The sequence below is a fragment of the Oncorhynchus masou genome, chromosome 24 (assembly GCF_036934945.1).
Source record: "Oncorhynchus masou masou isolate Uvic2021 chromosome 24, UVic_Omas_1.1, whole genome shotgun sequence".
In the NCBI taxonomy this organism is placed as follows: domain Eukaryota; kingdom Metazoa; phylum Chordata; class Actinopteri; order Salmoniformes; family Salmonidae; genus Oncorhynchus; species Oncorhynchus masou.
Window position 1 is genome coordinate 20,498,546 of NC_088235.1, and position 15,556 is coordinate 20,514,101.

Consider the following 15,556-nt stretch of genomic DNA (forward strand, 5'->3'; position numbering starts at 1 on the left):
GTATGTAAATATCCAACCTTATATTGACACATATACAAAGATAATAAATTATTTATTTCCAATAATATAATTGCAAAGAAATGCAATGCATTTGTGGAATGATTAATTGTCACATACATCATGTTGCTCAAAATTAAACTGGTGCATTTTCATCCTTTATATTGTTAGGATGAAAATTACTTTTCTCAATGTCCTTCACTGCTAAATGAAAAGGCATCTCTAAATGGGCAACATTTAGAAATCATATTTGACATTGGTTTTGAACAGAGAACTGCAGAAAGTACAATTTCAAAGATCTCTGTTTTTTGGCACAAGTCTGTTCCAGCCCAGCATCTGTTGACTCAAAAATAATTGTGGGATCAAAAGGAGTTTTAAAGTAAAAATGTTTATGTAAATCACAGGGGCTTCTGCGTGATGGAGGAGCACAACACATTGGCGTCAGGTTTCAAACAGTGCAGTTGATAGCATCTGAATTGTACTGTACCTCTGACAATAATACACATTTCAGAAGTGAAAAAGTGAAACCTAAGTATCAATAAGATCATTCATGTCAAGCCACCCAGAATTGAAGCATTTATCAAAATAAATAGTAGGTTTTTTAAAGCATTGTTCAAATATGGAATAACTTTTTCAAAATATGTAGTGGGCATTTTCTCAATACCTGCTTGTTTTCAAAAAACTTCAGAAGATTTTATTCAGAAGCAGTTATTCAAATTCGGTACATAGACATATCATCACATAATTTGATGTGATAATTACTCAGAGCTTTCCTATAATCAGAGAGAGCAACTACTGGATTGTAATCTGTTACAAACAATGCTGCTAACATTCACTCATTTGTCACATAATGAGGCCATTATGTGCATTTAAAGATGTAATGTATTTTTGATTAAATACTGTGAATCATTACTGTGTTTTGAACTCTATTAGTAACACCAATCAGTTTACTGGGACGGATTTAGGAATGTAAATGTCCAGACTGGATTTCCACTACAACCTCAACACAAGCAGCCTGTTATTTGGTATGTATTTACATATGGAGCATCTGTAAGACATAACATCATACCACTTCGAAAATTCATGAAATACCCCTCAATAGGCCCATGTTAACTTTGGGGCCCCTATATCTTTGTTCGTGTGATTGTAGTCACAAACGGATTCTCTTGTTCTCCAGATTTACGGTCCTGCGTGGGTGATTACTGCCCTGGCACTCGGTGCAACTTTTTACGTTGCTTACAAAACTGGATGCTCTAATGAAATGTCTCGAAATTGACTGAAGTTTGAACCTCCATATTATAATACAGTATATAATGTTTCATAACGTGGTTTATCACCTATAAGGTTCTGACCAAGTCTTAGAATATCTTGCCTATAAGATATAACCTAAACTCACATCAAAGGAGACATGCAACTTCAGCATAATGTTGCTCGTCTTTAAATGAAGTTATAGTGCTGTACAATATAACATATATTACAAATATAAATACAAAGTAGCCTATTCGTTTTTAATTACATTAGGCTAATTATTGACGTGAGAGTGGACGTATTCGACATCAAATCAAGACATGGTTATTGTATGTCTCTGAGACACACTGTAATAAACAGAGACTTGGACCATTAATTGTAACGCTAGTGAATGAACCTGCTGATAGTTTAGCATAGTTTAGCCGACTAAACTCAACTCCGTGATTTACTATGGAGTCGACTGCATCTAGCGTGGGCAGAAGGGTAATCCGAAATCACATAAAATTAAGTTTAGATGTGTTTTTTTAAGCTTTTGATTTCAGGTAGTTTTTCTTTGGTTGCTGACATCAGTAGTTTTTTTAAATGAAAAAGTAAATTTTATGTGATGTCGGAGCTCCAGTCCGCACACGCCAGTCACCGCACAACTCCAACGTAAATCATAAAGTTGAGTTTAGTCGACTATTATGATAGGCTAAACTATTTATCATGACATTATGCATCAACTATTTAATATTCTTGCAAAATCTATAGGCTATCCCATGACAATAGGAAAATTACTAGTCAGAAAAAATTGCCTTGAAAGAGAATCACTTTATTCAAACCAATGAATGAACAATTGATTGTGCTACCTTGATGCCTTCTGCTCGCTTCCAACGGAGTTATTTTACGCGTGAATTGCCTTATATTCGCAAACCTTTTCGTTGCAGTCCTCATTTTGTACCCGGTGACAACAGTTTTATTTCAACAATATGAAGGTAGTGCACCTGTTCTTTCTCTCTATTGGTCGAAGCATGACTACAGTACCCACGAAACCCTGCGCTCAGCCTCTCGCTCACTCTGTGCTCTGCGCCAGTCTGTTCAGGGAACCAGTTCGCTTGGCCTTTTTTTCTGCCTTCTCACTGTTGCCTGGTGTCAACCTACACCCAGTAGACATATCCCTCCCTCTTCAACGACTGCTTCCAATTTGCCTTCACTTTTCTTATCACACGCACTATTGGCTTTTGCGCTGTCAGTCAGAAGCCTCTACCGTAGCTGGAGTTTAGTAGCAACAGCTCGGAAACATCTGGCTGCCGCAGCCCTTCTCTCTCCGCTCGCTCGGTCCGTCTTTCCTGCCACTGCAGGTTGTTATGGACATTTGTTGAAAGTCAATCTAGTTATTTTTCAGTCTCAATAGGATTTGACGAAGGACGCAGGAAGACATTGGAGCTTGTTGTCTGTAAGTGCCTTTAATACCACAATCCGAAAGGGTGATGAAATGAGGTTAAAGAATGAAAGAGGAAAAAGTAATAATCCTTTCTAGCGACTGTTGTGTTCACATAATAGTTGCTATGTTAGCTCCTTCGTAGTGCCTGTCGGCATTGCATCGGGGCCTGCTACAGAACTGCTATAGCCTACTACTGATCGAACGTGTACTTTTTTTTGTTAACCACCGTGGCTAGCTAGCTTGATTGCCTTAGTGTGTGCGCGCGAGAGATACTGTATTTGTAGTCTTGCGAATGTTCTGTTGTGTTGCTCGCGACAGTCTTCAATTCTGGAACCAGCAGCGCAGAGAAATGTTGGTAGCCAGACCCTGGAGGAGTAGCCTACAGAGGTTGACAGATACATTGATCAGTTGTTTGTATCGGTAGTAGTGTGTCATGTCCGGTCTCAAGAAGTTTATGGAAGTAATGGCTAATTTATGACAGTTGTTTCCTGGCTTTTGATCTTTTTGTAGACTAGGCTAATCCAAAGAAAGGCAATAGCAATGATACAATGTATATATTTGGATTAAGTGTTATGTGATGCAAATTGTAATATTAATGTTGTAACATTGTTACCAATTACCCAAACACACTCTAGGGCTATTTAATGATACATTGTATCCTTTTTTGTGTGTGAAAGGAATAGACTGTTCTGTGAAAGCCTCGGATTCTGAATCGGTAATATAGGCTAATTATTTAGGTGCAACTCCAATTTTCCCATTTGCGTGCAGCGCCACTGATTTGAAGGTAATGTAAAGATATATATGAATAACATAAGATTTCTGGCCATAGGTTTGTTCTATCATCCTACATATGACCTATATATTCGTGTGTTTCTCCTCTTTCTAAAGTATAGGCTACACTCATTAGCATAAATTGCAATTCATTCCTAAAGGTTTTGATCTTGTACATTTTCATAACAAAACTTGAGAATTATATTACATCACTGAAGCTGGAGTCTTATATCTCCCTCACTAACTTGAAGCATCAGCTGTCAGAGCAGCTTACTGATCATTTCACCTAATAATAATAATAATAATAATAATATATCCCATTTAGCAGACGCTTTTGTCCAAAGCGACTTACAAGTCGGCTGGGGCCACTACTTTTACATATGGGTGGCCCCAGCGGGAATCGAACCCACGACGCTTGGCGTTGCAAGCGCCATGCTCTACCGACTGAGCCACACAGGACACCTGTACACAGCCCATCTGTAAATAGCCCACTCACCTACCTCATCCCCATATTGTTTTTTTGCTCCTTTGCACCCCAGTATCTTTACTTGCACATTCATCTTCTGCACATCTATCACTCCAGTATTTAATTGCTAAATTGTAATTACTTTGCCACTATGGCCTATTTATTTCCTTACCTCCCTAATCTTACTACATTTGCACATACTGTATATAGATTTTTCTATTGTGTTATTGGCTGTAAGTTTGTGTATGTTTGTGTAACTCTGTGTTGTTTGTGTCACACTGCTTTGCTTTATCTTGGCCAGGTCGCAGTTGTAAATGAGAACTTGTTCTCAACTGGCCTACCTGGTTAAATAAAGGTGAAATAAAAAATAAAATAAATTTAAGAAATGCCCCTTGTGTCAACAGGAACATGTTGAATGTCTTGAATGTAAAGTTCACATCTATATAGGCTACACAATTTTTTTAAATATATGATCAAATCAAAGTTTATTTGTCACGTGCGCCAAATACAACAGGTGTAGTAGATCTTACAGTGAAATGCTTACTTACCAATAGTGCAAAAAAGGAGTAAGGTGAACAATAGGTAAGTAAAGAAATAAAACAACAGTAAAAAGACAGGCTATATACAGTAGCGAAGCTATAAAAGTAGCGAGGCTACATACAGACACCGGTTAGTCAGGCTGATTGAGGTAGTATGTACATGTAGATATGGTTAAAGTGACTATGCATATATGATGAACAGAGAGTAGCAGTAGCATAGAAGAGGGGTTGGCGGGTGGTGGGACACAATGCAGATAGCCCGGTTAGCCAATGTGCAGGAGCAGTCTATTGTTATTGTTTATTATTGTTATTGTTTCATATGAATAATAATGTGCTGCATATAGATGTGTGGCTGTGATCCATTCACATGGCTGATCAATTAATTCCTTGTGGAATAAAAATACCCACTGAAATATACACACGAAAGAGTGGAATACTTTCACAAAAGAAAGCAGAAGCTGTAGTCAGTTTTAGGCAGCCCATTAAGGAATAGTGTAGTTTTTGTTTCATTTAGAATATCACCCATGAGGTCAATACGATTGTTCCCATTGTTATTTTCTACATGTTTCTGTCAGTTGTCCAAAGGGTTAGGGAAATGAATTACAGGTAATGGCAAGGGCAGTGAACCATACAAAAGTTGAAAACAATATCAGCTGCGTGGATCTGTCAGTTGAAAATGTGCTGTGCTGGTCTTTGTTTACGGTTACTGGAAGGAGAGCAGGCAGCAAAAAAACACACAAAAACTTGAGGGTATTTAAATTCATTGCGCAGGAAACTAGGTTAGAAAAAAAGTGTTGGTTTTCACACAGACCTATTTTCTTAAGTTATCCTTTAGAGTGAAGAGGTAGGGGGAAGTTGTCTAGTTTTTCCACCCAAGCACCTCAATACATGTACCCCCTTTTTTTAGAGAGAGGAGAAAAAAAGAAACAAAGTTGTATAAAGGAGAGGCTGGTGGCAGAGTGTAGAGGAGTAGCATATGGCTGTAAAAGGAGCACAGCTGGAGGTAGCATTTCCATCTGAACATGATGTCAGAGCAGCTGACAGGCTGCCATCCCCCAGTCCTTTATTCTAATGCACAGACTGGGAGTTAGTGTGTGTGCGGATCTGTGTGCAGGAGGAGGTATCTCATTCCCCTCCAACATCTCCTCCGCTTTGCATCTGTCTTTCACAGTTTGCATTTTTTTTCTCCTACCCCCTCATTGATTCTGCAAAAAAGCAGCAGCCGGCCCAGCTTTTCTACTACAGTGGACTTAATCAAGTTGATGCATACTCCAGGTACTGTGGGAAGGGGTCCGGGGCCCTGGGAGGGTTTTATTTTGTATGAGTAGCTCTGGCTTTTCCAGGGCTTTTCCCAGGGTCAGGCTACTTTTAGTCAGAGCTCTATGGAATAGGAAGTGAAGGATTTAGTATACATGTTGTGTATGTGTACAGTAGTTGTTTACTGTAGCTAAGCAGGGGACGGGTGTAGTCAGGAAGAGCTTTCCTAGTTTTTCTCTGGTTTGTAGTGAGCAAGTTGGGCTTGGAGTTGAATGTTTGTTAAAATTATTGTAATTTGTTTCAACCAAAATACATTTCTTAATTTGTGTTTAACTAATGATTAAATGCAATTTAACGTGTATTTATTGTCTGGTAAACACAGTATTAATTTATCAAATCTGATCCAACAGATAACTGCTACTATCAAAATTGTAAATCTTTATACTTAGTATACTTAGTTATTCTGGTTAAAACATCCACAAACAATGTGAAAAAATAAAATACAAATCTATAGGGTAATTTTTACTAAGAATAATTCAACCTTTTAAATGTAACTTTTGGGGCGGCAGTGGTTAGAGCATTGGGCCAGTAACCGAAAGGTTGCTGGATCGGATCCCAGAGCTGACGTTCTGCCTCTGAATAAGGCAGTTAACTCACTGTTCCCGGTAGGCCGTCATTGAAAATGAGAATTTGTTCTTAACTGACTTTCCTAGTTAAATAAAGGTTCAATAAAAAAATACAAAATAACTGTCTTTGAAATTACTTGAAAGCCTGATGTCCTCTTTCCCTGGCTTGTGTTCATTTTTTCTGTTGGTGGTGACTAATTTAGAAGTTGCAGATTTGAGCTGCCTGAATTGGCTAGACAGCTGTAATCGCACTCCTCCTAGTCTTAATCTCTTTATCTGGGCAGCAGCTGCCATATGGCCACAGTCAGCTGGATCAGATGTTTGTAAGCCTCCTTCTCCGTCCCTCTCTGTCCTGACAGACCCCTAATTTGATCGCTGCTACCTTGTGAGTTGTCCTACTATCTTTATTTTTAGCCATCTTAAGGATTAGGATGGCTGTAGACTACAGGGCACTTAAAGTGATTGTACTGTAAATCTTCAGTGCCGTTCTCTTTAGGGAAGATGTGCGGTTTCTAGAAAGATTTGAGGTAGGGGGAGTGTGGGGTGGTGGGAGTTGCCTGGGGGTTGGACATCCTTGTCCCTGTAAGCCTCCCATTAAGGAACATCTGAACTCTGCTCCAGTGAGGGAGATCGCACACTTGTTCACTTACATTCAAAAGGGTTTATTTAACTGCTTAATGTTCAGGCTCATGTATTATTTCAGGCAAAAAAAAAAGATACTTGGTTTACAGGTGTGATCTTTTTTTTTCTCATTCAAAAGTATGAATCTCTATTATTCAAGTTTATTTAATTAAATGTTTTTCTGGAATAGGACTCTCTTTTTAGCAAATATAAATAGCAGTGGGAGTTGACAATAAAAGGCATTTTGTAATTACCAACAAGGCAACCTGTTTTTCAAACCCTTCAATTCTGCGTGTACAGTCGTTATTCTCAGTATACTTACAGTAGGCCTCTGGAATCGGTAGCTTGTGTATGTGAGGATTGCATGTGTACCTGAAATCCTGTTACCTAAAGAGTCTGGCCAGGCCAATGTGGGCTATTAAAAATAACCTCACTTGGAGCTGGGAGAGTAAAGCGTGGAAGCAGTTCAGTTAGCAGGCGGGCGGGGAGACATCTGTGTGACCAGGAGGAGGTTAGCTGCTGAAGCCTCTCTGTGATCATGTGGAGCAGCCATTGGTCGCAGTCTAGAGCAACACCTCTCCCAAATATCGTCCGGAAACATTTAGGTTTATGGAGCAATTAGACTCTACCTGTTTTTTATTGTTTGTGTGTCTGAAAGTTGGAGTTTGTTGGTGGTAAAACATGTTAGCAGAATTTAAAAAGGAAAATGTGTCTTTGGTGATGTTTTATTGACAGTTTTGTAAATGTATTTTAAAATGTCAAGGATTTCTTGTGTAGGCACATTTTTGTTCCCTTTTGGGTGAGTGAGAGAGGGTGAGTGAGTGAGTGAGTGAGTGAGAGAGAGGGTGAGTGAGAGAGTGAGTGAGTGAGTGGGTGAGTGAGAGAGTGGGTGGGTGAGTGGGTGAGTGGGTGGGTGAGTGAATGAGTGAGTGAGAGAGAGGGTGAGTGAGTGAGAGAGTGGGTGAGTGAGTGGTGAGTGAGTGAGAGAGGGTGAGTGTGTGAGAGAGTGGGTGGGTGAGTAAGAGAGAGTGTGAGTGGGTGAAAGAGAGGGTGAGTGAGTGAGTGGGTGAGAGAGAGAGTGAGTGGGTGGGTGAGAGAGTGAGTGGGTGGGTGGGTGGGTGAGAAAGAGGGTGAGTGAGTGAGAGAGAGGGTGAGTGAGTGAGTGAGTGAGTGAGTAAGTGAGTGGGTGGGTGGGTGAGTGAGTGAGTGAGAGAGAGGGTGAGTGAGTGAGTGAGTGAGAGAGAGAGAGGGTGAGTGGGTGAGTGAGAGAGAGGGTGAGTGAGTGAGAGAGTGAGTGAGTGAGAGAGTGGGTTGGTGAGTAAGAGAGAGTGGGTGAGTGAAAGAGAGGGTGAGTGAGTGGGTGAGTGAGTGAGTGAGTGAGTGGGTGGGTGAGTAAGAGAGAGTGAGTGGGTGGGTGAGTAAGAGAGAGTGAGTGGGTGGGTGAGTAAGAGAGAGTGGGTGAGTGAATGAGTGAGTGAAAGAGTGAGTGAGTGAGTGAGTGAGTGAGTGAGTGAGTGAGTGAGTGAGTGGGTGGGTGAGTAAGAGAGAGTGAGTGGGTGGGTGAGAGAGAGAGTGAGTGGGTGGGTGAGAGAGTGAGTGGGTGTGTGGGTGGGTGAGAAAGAGGGTGAGTGAGTGAGTGAGAGAGAGGGTGAGTGAGTGAGTGAGTGAGTGAGTAAGTGAGTGGGTGGGTGAGTGAGTGAGTGAGTGAGAGAGAGGGTGAGTGAGTGAGTGAGAGAGAGGGTGAGTGGGTGAGTGAGAGAGAGGGTGAGTGAGTGAGAGAGTGAGTGAGTGGGTGAGTGAGAGAGTGGGTTGGTGAGTAAGAGAGAGTGGGTGAGTGAATGAGTGAGTGAAAGAGAGGGTGAGTGAGTGGGTGGTGAGTGAGTGAGTGAGTGAGTGAGTGAGTGAGTGAGTGAGTGGGTGGGTGAGTAAGAGAGTGAGTGGGTGGGTGAGTAAGAGAGAGTGAGTGGGTGGGTGAGTAACAGAGAGTGGGTGAGTGAATGAGTGAGTGAAAGAGTGAGTGAGTGGGTGAGTGAGTGAGTGAGTGAGTGAGTGAGTGGGTGGGTGAGTAAGAGAGAGTGAGTGGGTGGGTGAGTAAGAGAGAGTGAGTGGGTGGGTGAGAAAGAGAGTGAGTGAGTGAGTGAGTGAGTGAGTGAGTGAGTGAGTGAGTGAGTGAGTGAGTGAGTGAGTGCATGAGGTGAGAGAGTGGGTGAGAGCTGAGTGGGTGAGTGGATCCAGACCGATTGTCTACAAGTTAAAACAAAAATAATGTACCTCTAACATCTTCTAAAATAATGTGCCTCTAACATCTGCTGTCTGTTCTAGGTTATGAAGACATCATGGAGTTCCCAGACCACAGCAGACATTTGCTACAGTGTCTGAGTGAGCAGAGGCATCAGGGTTTCCTTTGTGATTCCACTGTGCTGGTCGGCGATGCCCAGTTCCGGGCCCATCGAGCAGTGCTGGCTTCATGCAGCATGTACTTCCACCTCTTTTACAAGGACCAGCTGGACAAAAGGGACGTTGTTCATCTGAACAGCGACATTGTTACAGCCCCAGCGTTCGCTCTCCTGCTGGAGTTCATGTACGAGGGGAAGCTCCAGTTCAAAGCCCTGCCCGTGGAGGACGTGCTGGCTGCTGCCAGCTTCCTCCACATGTACCACATTGTCAAGGTCTGCAAGAAGAAGCTGAAGCACAAAGCCACTGCGGAGGCAGACAGCACCAAGAGGGAGGAGGACGCTTCCAGCTGCTCTGACAAACTAGAGAGCTTCTCCGAGGGCAGCACGGGCCAACCAGCCACAGCTGACCTATTGCCCAGTGACGATGAGGACCTGGAGTCCAAGCAGGACCCCAGTAGCCTGTGGATAAGGCTACCCACTGACCGGGCAGGCACCCCGGCCACTGCCACCAGCCCAGGGGAAGATGACGCCCATGGCAGTCCACCCAAGCTGCAATCCCCAACTGGCAGCCCCAGCAGCTCTATAGGCTCCCTGTCCCGGAGGTCTGTGGGCTCCCATGGCTCCCGCAGAGTGTCGTCGGATGCAGACTGTGTCCTGGACTTGTCTGTGAAGTCCAGCCTGACTGGGCCCAGCGAGGCCTTGTCCAATAACCCTTACTTCTGTGGTGTGGTGATGCCAGATAGCCTGCAGGGCACCCTGGTCCAGGTGAAGCAGGAGAAGAACACGGGCTCAGACCATGAGGACCTGGTGAGTGGTGACTACGAGATGGACCACAGCGGGCCCAAAGCCACCCCTCCCAGAACCAACGGAGGTCTGAACCACCACTTGGTCAGCAGCCATGCTCATAGACGCCTGGAGGCCCACCTGTCGGCCCTGCGTGATGCCACCCTGGCCAGTGAACTGGAGCGTGACGACAAGGTCAGCAATAATGACATGCTGGGCGGAGACAGTGAGAGGGCCCAGGTTGAGACGGCCAGCATCGACAGCACCCTGCTGCCCTACGTGTCCAATATGCTGAACGCCCCTCACACTCAGATCTTCATGTGCCCCCTGTGCAACAAGGTGTTTCCCAGTCCGCACATCCTCCAGATCCACCTCAGCACACACTTTCGCGAGCAGGAAGGCGTGCGCGCCAAGCCCGCCAGCGACATCAACGTGCCCACCTGCTCCATCTGCGGCAAGACGTTCTCCTGCATGTACACCCTGAAGCGCCACGAGCGGACTCACTCTGGAGAGAAGCCATACACATGCACCACGTGCGGTAAGAGCTTCCAGTACTCTCACAACCTGAGCCGGCACGCCGTGGTGCACACCCGAGAGAAGCCGCACGCCTGCAAGTGGTGCGAGCGGCGCTTCACCCAGTCCGGGGACCTGTACCGCCACATCCGCAAGTTCCACTGCGAACTGGTCAACTCGCTCTCTGTCAAGAGTGAAGGCCTCAACCTACCCACCCTCCACAGGGACTGGGCCATAGAGGATAGTTCTCAAGAACTGTGGAAGTGAAGCCTGCCAAAATAATCAGAACTCCTTTGTTTTTAAGCTAAATGAGTGAGGTGTCAGTGAAGGTTGGGCAGAGAGGTAAGGGAGTTGGAGCAAGGGTATGGGTAGGAGAGGGGTCTGATTTAGTCATGTTTCTTGTACGTACATTACAAAATCTGGTTAAATGGCACTTTAAAAGAACATGAAGATGTTACTACTGTTTTCAGTTCCAGTCCTTTGTTCTGTTCTAATCTTTTATTTGTTCAGATTTAGTTCAATATAAAAAACCATGGGTGCTGGTGTCAACAGCCAGTGTTATGTCATCTTGTGTATAGATACACTCCTTAATCTAAGGCACACCTTCAACGACAACCATATGAAGTGTTCAGGTAACACACTGACGTTGAAGATTATTAGAATACACTAAACGGGTACTGCTCATCAATTTATACCAGTACACATATGTGTGTGTGTATTAATATGTGTGTATATAGTGCACTATATTTTTATTATCAAATTTCATTGGTGTGTGTGTGTGTGTTTGCGTGTGTGTGTGTGTTTAAGGAAACTGGAAAGAGGTCTGCTCTAACAAGCTTCTGCTCCTTAAGCTCTTGACATATGGCACTCATGCAATGTACAGCTTCCTTTTTCACATGAATTCAAATATTTTCTCAAATTCTTTATGAATGATTATTATACAATTTCTTAAATTTATAATCTATCTGCTGCCTTCAAACAACCCTTTAATTTCATTTGGCTGTATCCTATAGGTTTCTGTTGTGATTATGGATTTATTTTTGGAAAATGGGATCTGATATTGCATGAAGTCCAACCTGTATATTTGAAATGTGAATTACTGTATAACTGTACACTGTAATTGAGCAAATATAGAACAGACTATGTGAATATCCAAGGGTGCAGTCGGTTAAGAAACCCGGAATATTCCAGTTATGGAAAATGCATGAATATGATTTATCTTACATTTTCTTTTTTTTCTTTTTTTGGGGGGGGGGGGTGTATTCTAAATTAACTTATTTTATTCTTAAGTCATTTATTTATTTTCTTTGCTCCTTTTGAGAGTCTGTCGGGACTCCTTTGAAATGTTCTTCTGGGCTGTGAAGATATTGTGTCAATGCACTGGTCTTGGGTTTGAGTTTGTGTAATGGAATGTGAGGTGAAGTTTGTCTTCAGACTGACAGAGGTGGCAGTGTGGGCTGAATGCCAGTAGTGACCTAACTAATCTACTGAAGATCTCCTCTACTGTGTTTGCCTCCCGCCCACACAGCACTTCATCACAGTCTATTCTGCTGCATGGTGATCAAGGAGTTAAGGTTCCCAACTACTGTAGCTATATCCAACATTCTGCTTTGGTATTTTCTGCTTTCTCATCGACATTAAGTAAGCGTTGTGGGTAATTTATTTATATTTTTATTTGACACTTGTTTCTAACTGTGCGGCCAATGAGAAGGTTTTGCACTGATCTATGAGAGAGATGCTCACCTGCTCATACCTGAGTAATCCTGAAGGTTCTATGTTTCAATAGCAAAGCCTGAGTACTCCTGAAGGTTCTTTGTTTCAATAGTAAAGCCTGAGTACTCCTGAAGGTTATTTGTTTCAATAGTAAAGCCTGAGTACTCCTGAAGGTTATTTGTTTCAATAGTAAAGCCTGAGTACTCCTGAAGGTTATTTGTTTCAATAGTAAAGCCTGAGTACTCCTGAAGGTTATTTATTTCAACAGCAAAGCCTGAGTACTCCTGAAGGTTATTTGTTTCAACAGCAAATCCTGAGTACTCCTGGAGGTTATTTGTTTCAACAGTAAAGCCTGAGTACTCCTGAAGGTTCTTTCTGTTTTAAATGGTAAAAGCTGAAGAATCAGAGAGCAGCACTACTCGCTCCTAATTTGAATGTCTGCGTGTATCTGTTTGAGTGCTCCTATGTACGTACTGTATGTATGTACATGTGCGTGTTTTGTACTGAAAGCATAATCCTTACTTTTGAAGGGGGAGAATTGGCATGCTTGATTGCACCATTAAAGCTTATTTAACGGAGATTTATTGCTGAAAATATGCCTTTATGAAAATTACAGTTATAAATTATAGATTCACGAAATCATGGATACTATTACATTCAAGAGGAGATGTATTTAATCGTGAAATTATTGAGTTAACCTTAATATTATAATATCTCATTTTCATTTGAACTGTTCTTTATTTCAATATTTTATTTAGGATTCTTCACATTTTTAGGAATGTGAACATTCTGAGAAAAAAATCTGCACTCAAAAAATGTTTGTGCACAAAAATCATGGAATCAATCAATCGAACAAAAGCAAAAGTTGAACTCTACACAAACTCAGTTGTTATTAGTATGGTTATGAATGTCTGCACATTGGCATGTCTGGCATGTCCACACTGGTCCGGGGGTTTGGTTTGCTCTTCAGTGGACGTGGTGGTGGCAGCATCAGCTGGTGACATGGGTGCTCCTTGCCAACTGCACACACTCATGGCATTTTGCACAGTGGTAATTGATCTCTTTGCATCCATGGAAAATATATCATATGTGAGTTAGCTCTCTGTTTGAAGACTTATTTACAATTATTGCTGACTTCTTATTGTACTTGACCGCCTTAAACTACTGTTAACAGCTTGGTTTATTTTCACGTTATCACTGGAACACTGAAAGTGTGTGTAACTGGACTGTTTATTGACCTTTTGAAATGGAAAGGAAGCTGTGAAATGATCCAATAAGCATCTCCGTTTACATCAATCCAACTTTGGTTACTTGAAAACAGGAAAGGGCCAATGGGGGAAAAAATGTTCAAATGTAGACGACAATGAAGAAAGGGGGGCGGGGAAATAGAAAGGGGGGCGGGGAAATAGAAAGGGGGGCGGGGAAATAGAAAGGGGGGCGGGGAAATAGAAAGGGGGGCGGGGAAATAGAAAGGGGGGCGGGGAAATAGAAAGGGGGGCGGGGAAATAGAAAGAAATTGGTTGAAAAGGACAATCACGGTCTGAAAAATAAGCAGATTTTGATTCAAATATATTTGCTTCCCTGTGAGATTTGGTTTATTTTTCTGGATTTAAGCATTTAGCTTTGACAATCATAGTATGTTTTGTTCTTTTCTCAAGGGGAGTAAATTCTAAGGCTGTTTAGTTTTGTACTTTTTTGGTGTGCTGTTGTTGAAATTTTTAAATTGTGTGCAAACTGCAATAAATTATAAGAACCTTAAAACTCAACTCCAATGTAAATGTGTGTGTTTAATTTGTCACATAAAGAGTGAATAACATGGGTACCATTTAGTCGGCACAAAACTACCTCACATTTAGAGGATTAGTTACATGCTTATTATACTTATTAATACAGCTTAGAGCCACAGTCACATTTTAACAGAAGGAAGATGTCATCTGCTGAAATTATTGTAATATACATTCTTTTCTTAATTTAATTTCACAAGTGTTTAAACCGACTGGACTTCTCAGAGGCCTGTATGTATTAGATACAAGTTCAATCAAATGTTACAATTACCGATGTTGGGGAAGCTACTCTGAAAATATAGTTTACCAAGCTACCTTTTACTTCACACTGGAGGAAGTTAAGCTACACTAAAGCTACCCTTAAAAATATATAGTTTACCTAACTAAAGTTACTTTGAAAAAGTAGTTCACTACATCCAAATTACTTTGAAGAATTATCATCTGTAAATATCAGATTACAAATTGCAAGAACAGATATTAACATAATGTTTAATTTAGCCTATTAATCACACAAACAATGTTTCAAGTGAGAATTAGGAAGGTCTGATGCCAAAAAATAATGTACATTCTTGCCTACTTCACCCATATTTTATTTTTGCAAATAATAGTGTGTAGTTCCGGTAGTTGGCTACACCGCTACATGGTAAAACAGTAGTGTGTAGTTCCAGTAGTTAGCGACACCGCTACATGGTAAAACAGTAGTGTGTAGTTCCAGTAGTAGGCTACACCGCTACATGGTAAAACAGTAGTGTGTAGTTCCAGTAGTTAGCTACACCACTACATGGTATAACAGTAGTGTGCAGTTCCAGTAGTTAGCTACACCGCTACATGGTAAAACGGTAGTGTGTAGTTCCAGTAGTTGGCTACACCACTACATGGCTAAAGGTAATGAACTACTGAAAACATAACCTTGACTTGAATTTAGTTAAACTATCACCAAGCTACTGACATCCAGCTACTGCAAAATGTAGTTTAGTTACTTGTTGTTCACTGCTCCCCAACACTGACAATTACACACAACCCTAAGTGTGTATAATTTAATGCGATATATTAGCTATACTTACACATCTGAGTAATTCAACATATTCTAGCATTGCTCTTCAGAACTAACTTTAGTGACTGTGATTCTGTACTTAGTGTATAATCATAATAGATATAGTGTTTTCATATCTTTCAGCAATGAAGGTAAAGGAAGCCTTGGCATCATTCATTTTTCTATGCCATGTTGTGTGTGTCTGTGTGTGTGGGGAGAGGCTGTGGATCTAGATTGGGCCCCTGTAGTTGCATGGCCAGTGTGTGTGTGTGGGGAGAGGCTGTGGATCTAGATTGGGCCCCTGTAGCTGCATGGCCAGTGTGTGTGTGGGGAGAGGCTGTGGATCTAGATTGGGCCCCTGTAGCTGCATGGCCAGTGTGTGTGTG

The 15,556-nt window shown here is 42.0% G+C and overlaps 1 protein-coding gene across 3 annotated transcripts; it reads left to right on the top strand.

Moving 5' to 3' along the window:
• The first annotated feature begins 2,598 nt into the window (after positions 1-2,598).
• Positions 2,599-13,725, top strand: LOC135511883 (zinc finger and BTB domain-containing protein 18-like). Of its 3 annotated transcripts, none has more exons than XM_064933391.1 (2): positions 2,599-2,680; positions 9,271-13,725. In XM_064933391.1, the coding sequence occupies exon 2, from the start codon at positions 9,285-9,287 to the stop codon at positions 10,905-10,907; it is 1,623 nt and encodes a 540-aa protein (XP_064789463.1). In that variant the 5' UTR covers positions 2,599-2,680; positions 9,271-9,284; the 3' UTR covers positions 10,908-13,725. The 3 variants fall into 3 exon arrangements, with proteins under 3 accessions (XP_064789463.1, XP_064789462.1, XP_064789464.1); XM_064933390.1 differs by lacking the exon at positions 2,599-2,680 and adding an exon at positions 5,563-5,719; XM_064933392.1 differs by lacking the exon at positions 2,599-2,680 and adding an exon at positions 7,397-7,553.
• Positions 13,726-15,556: the final 1,831 nt, after the last annotated feature.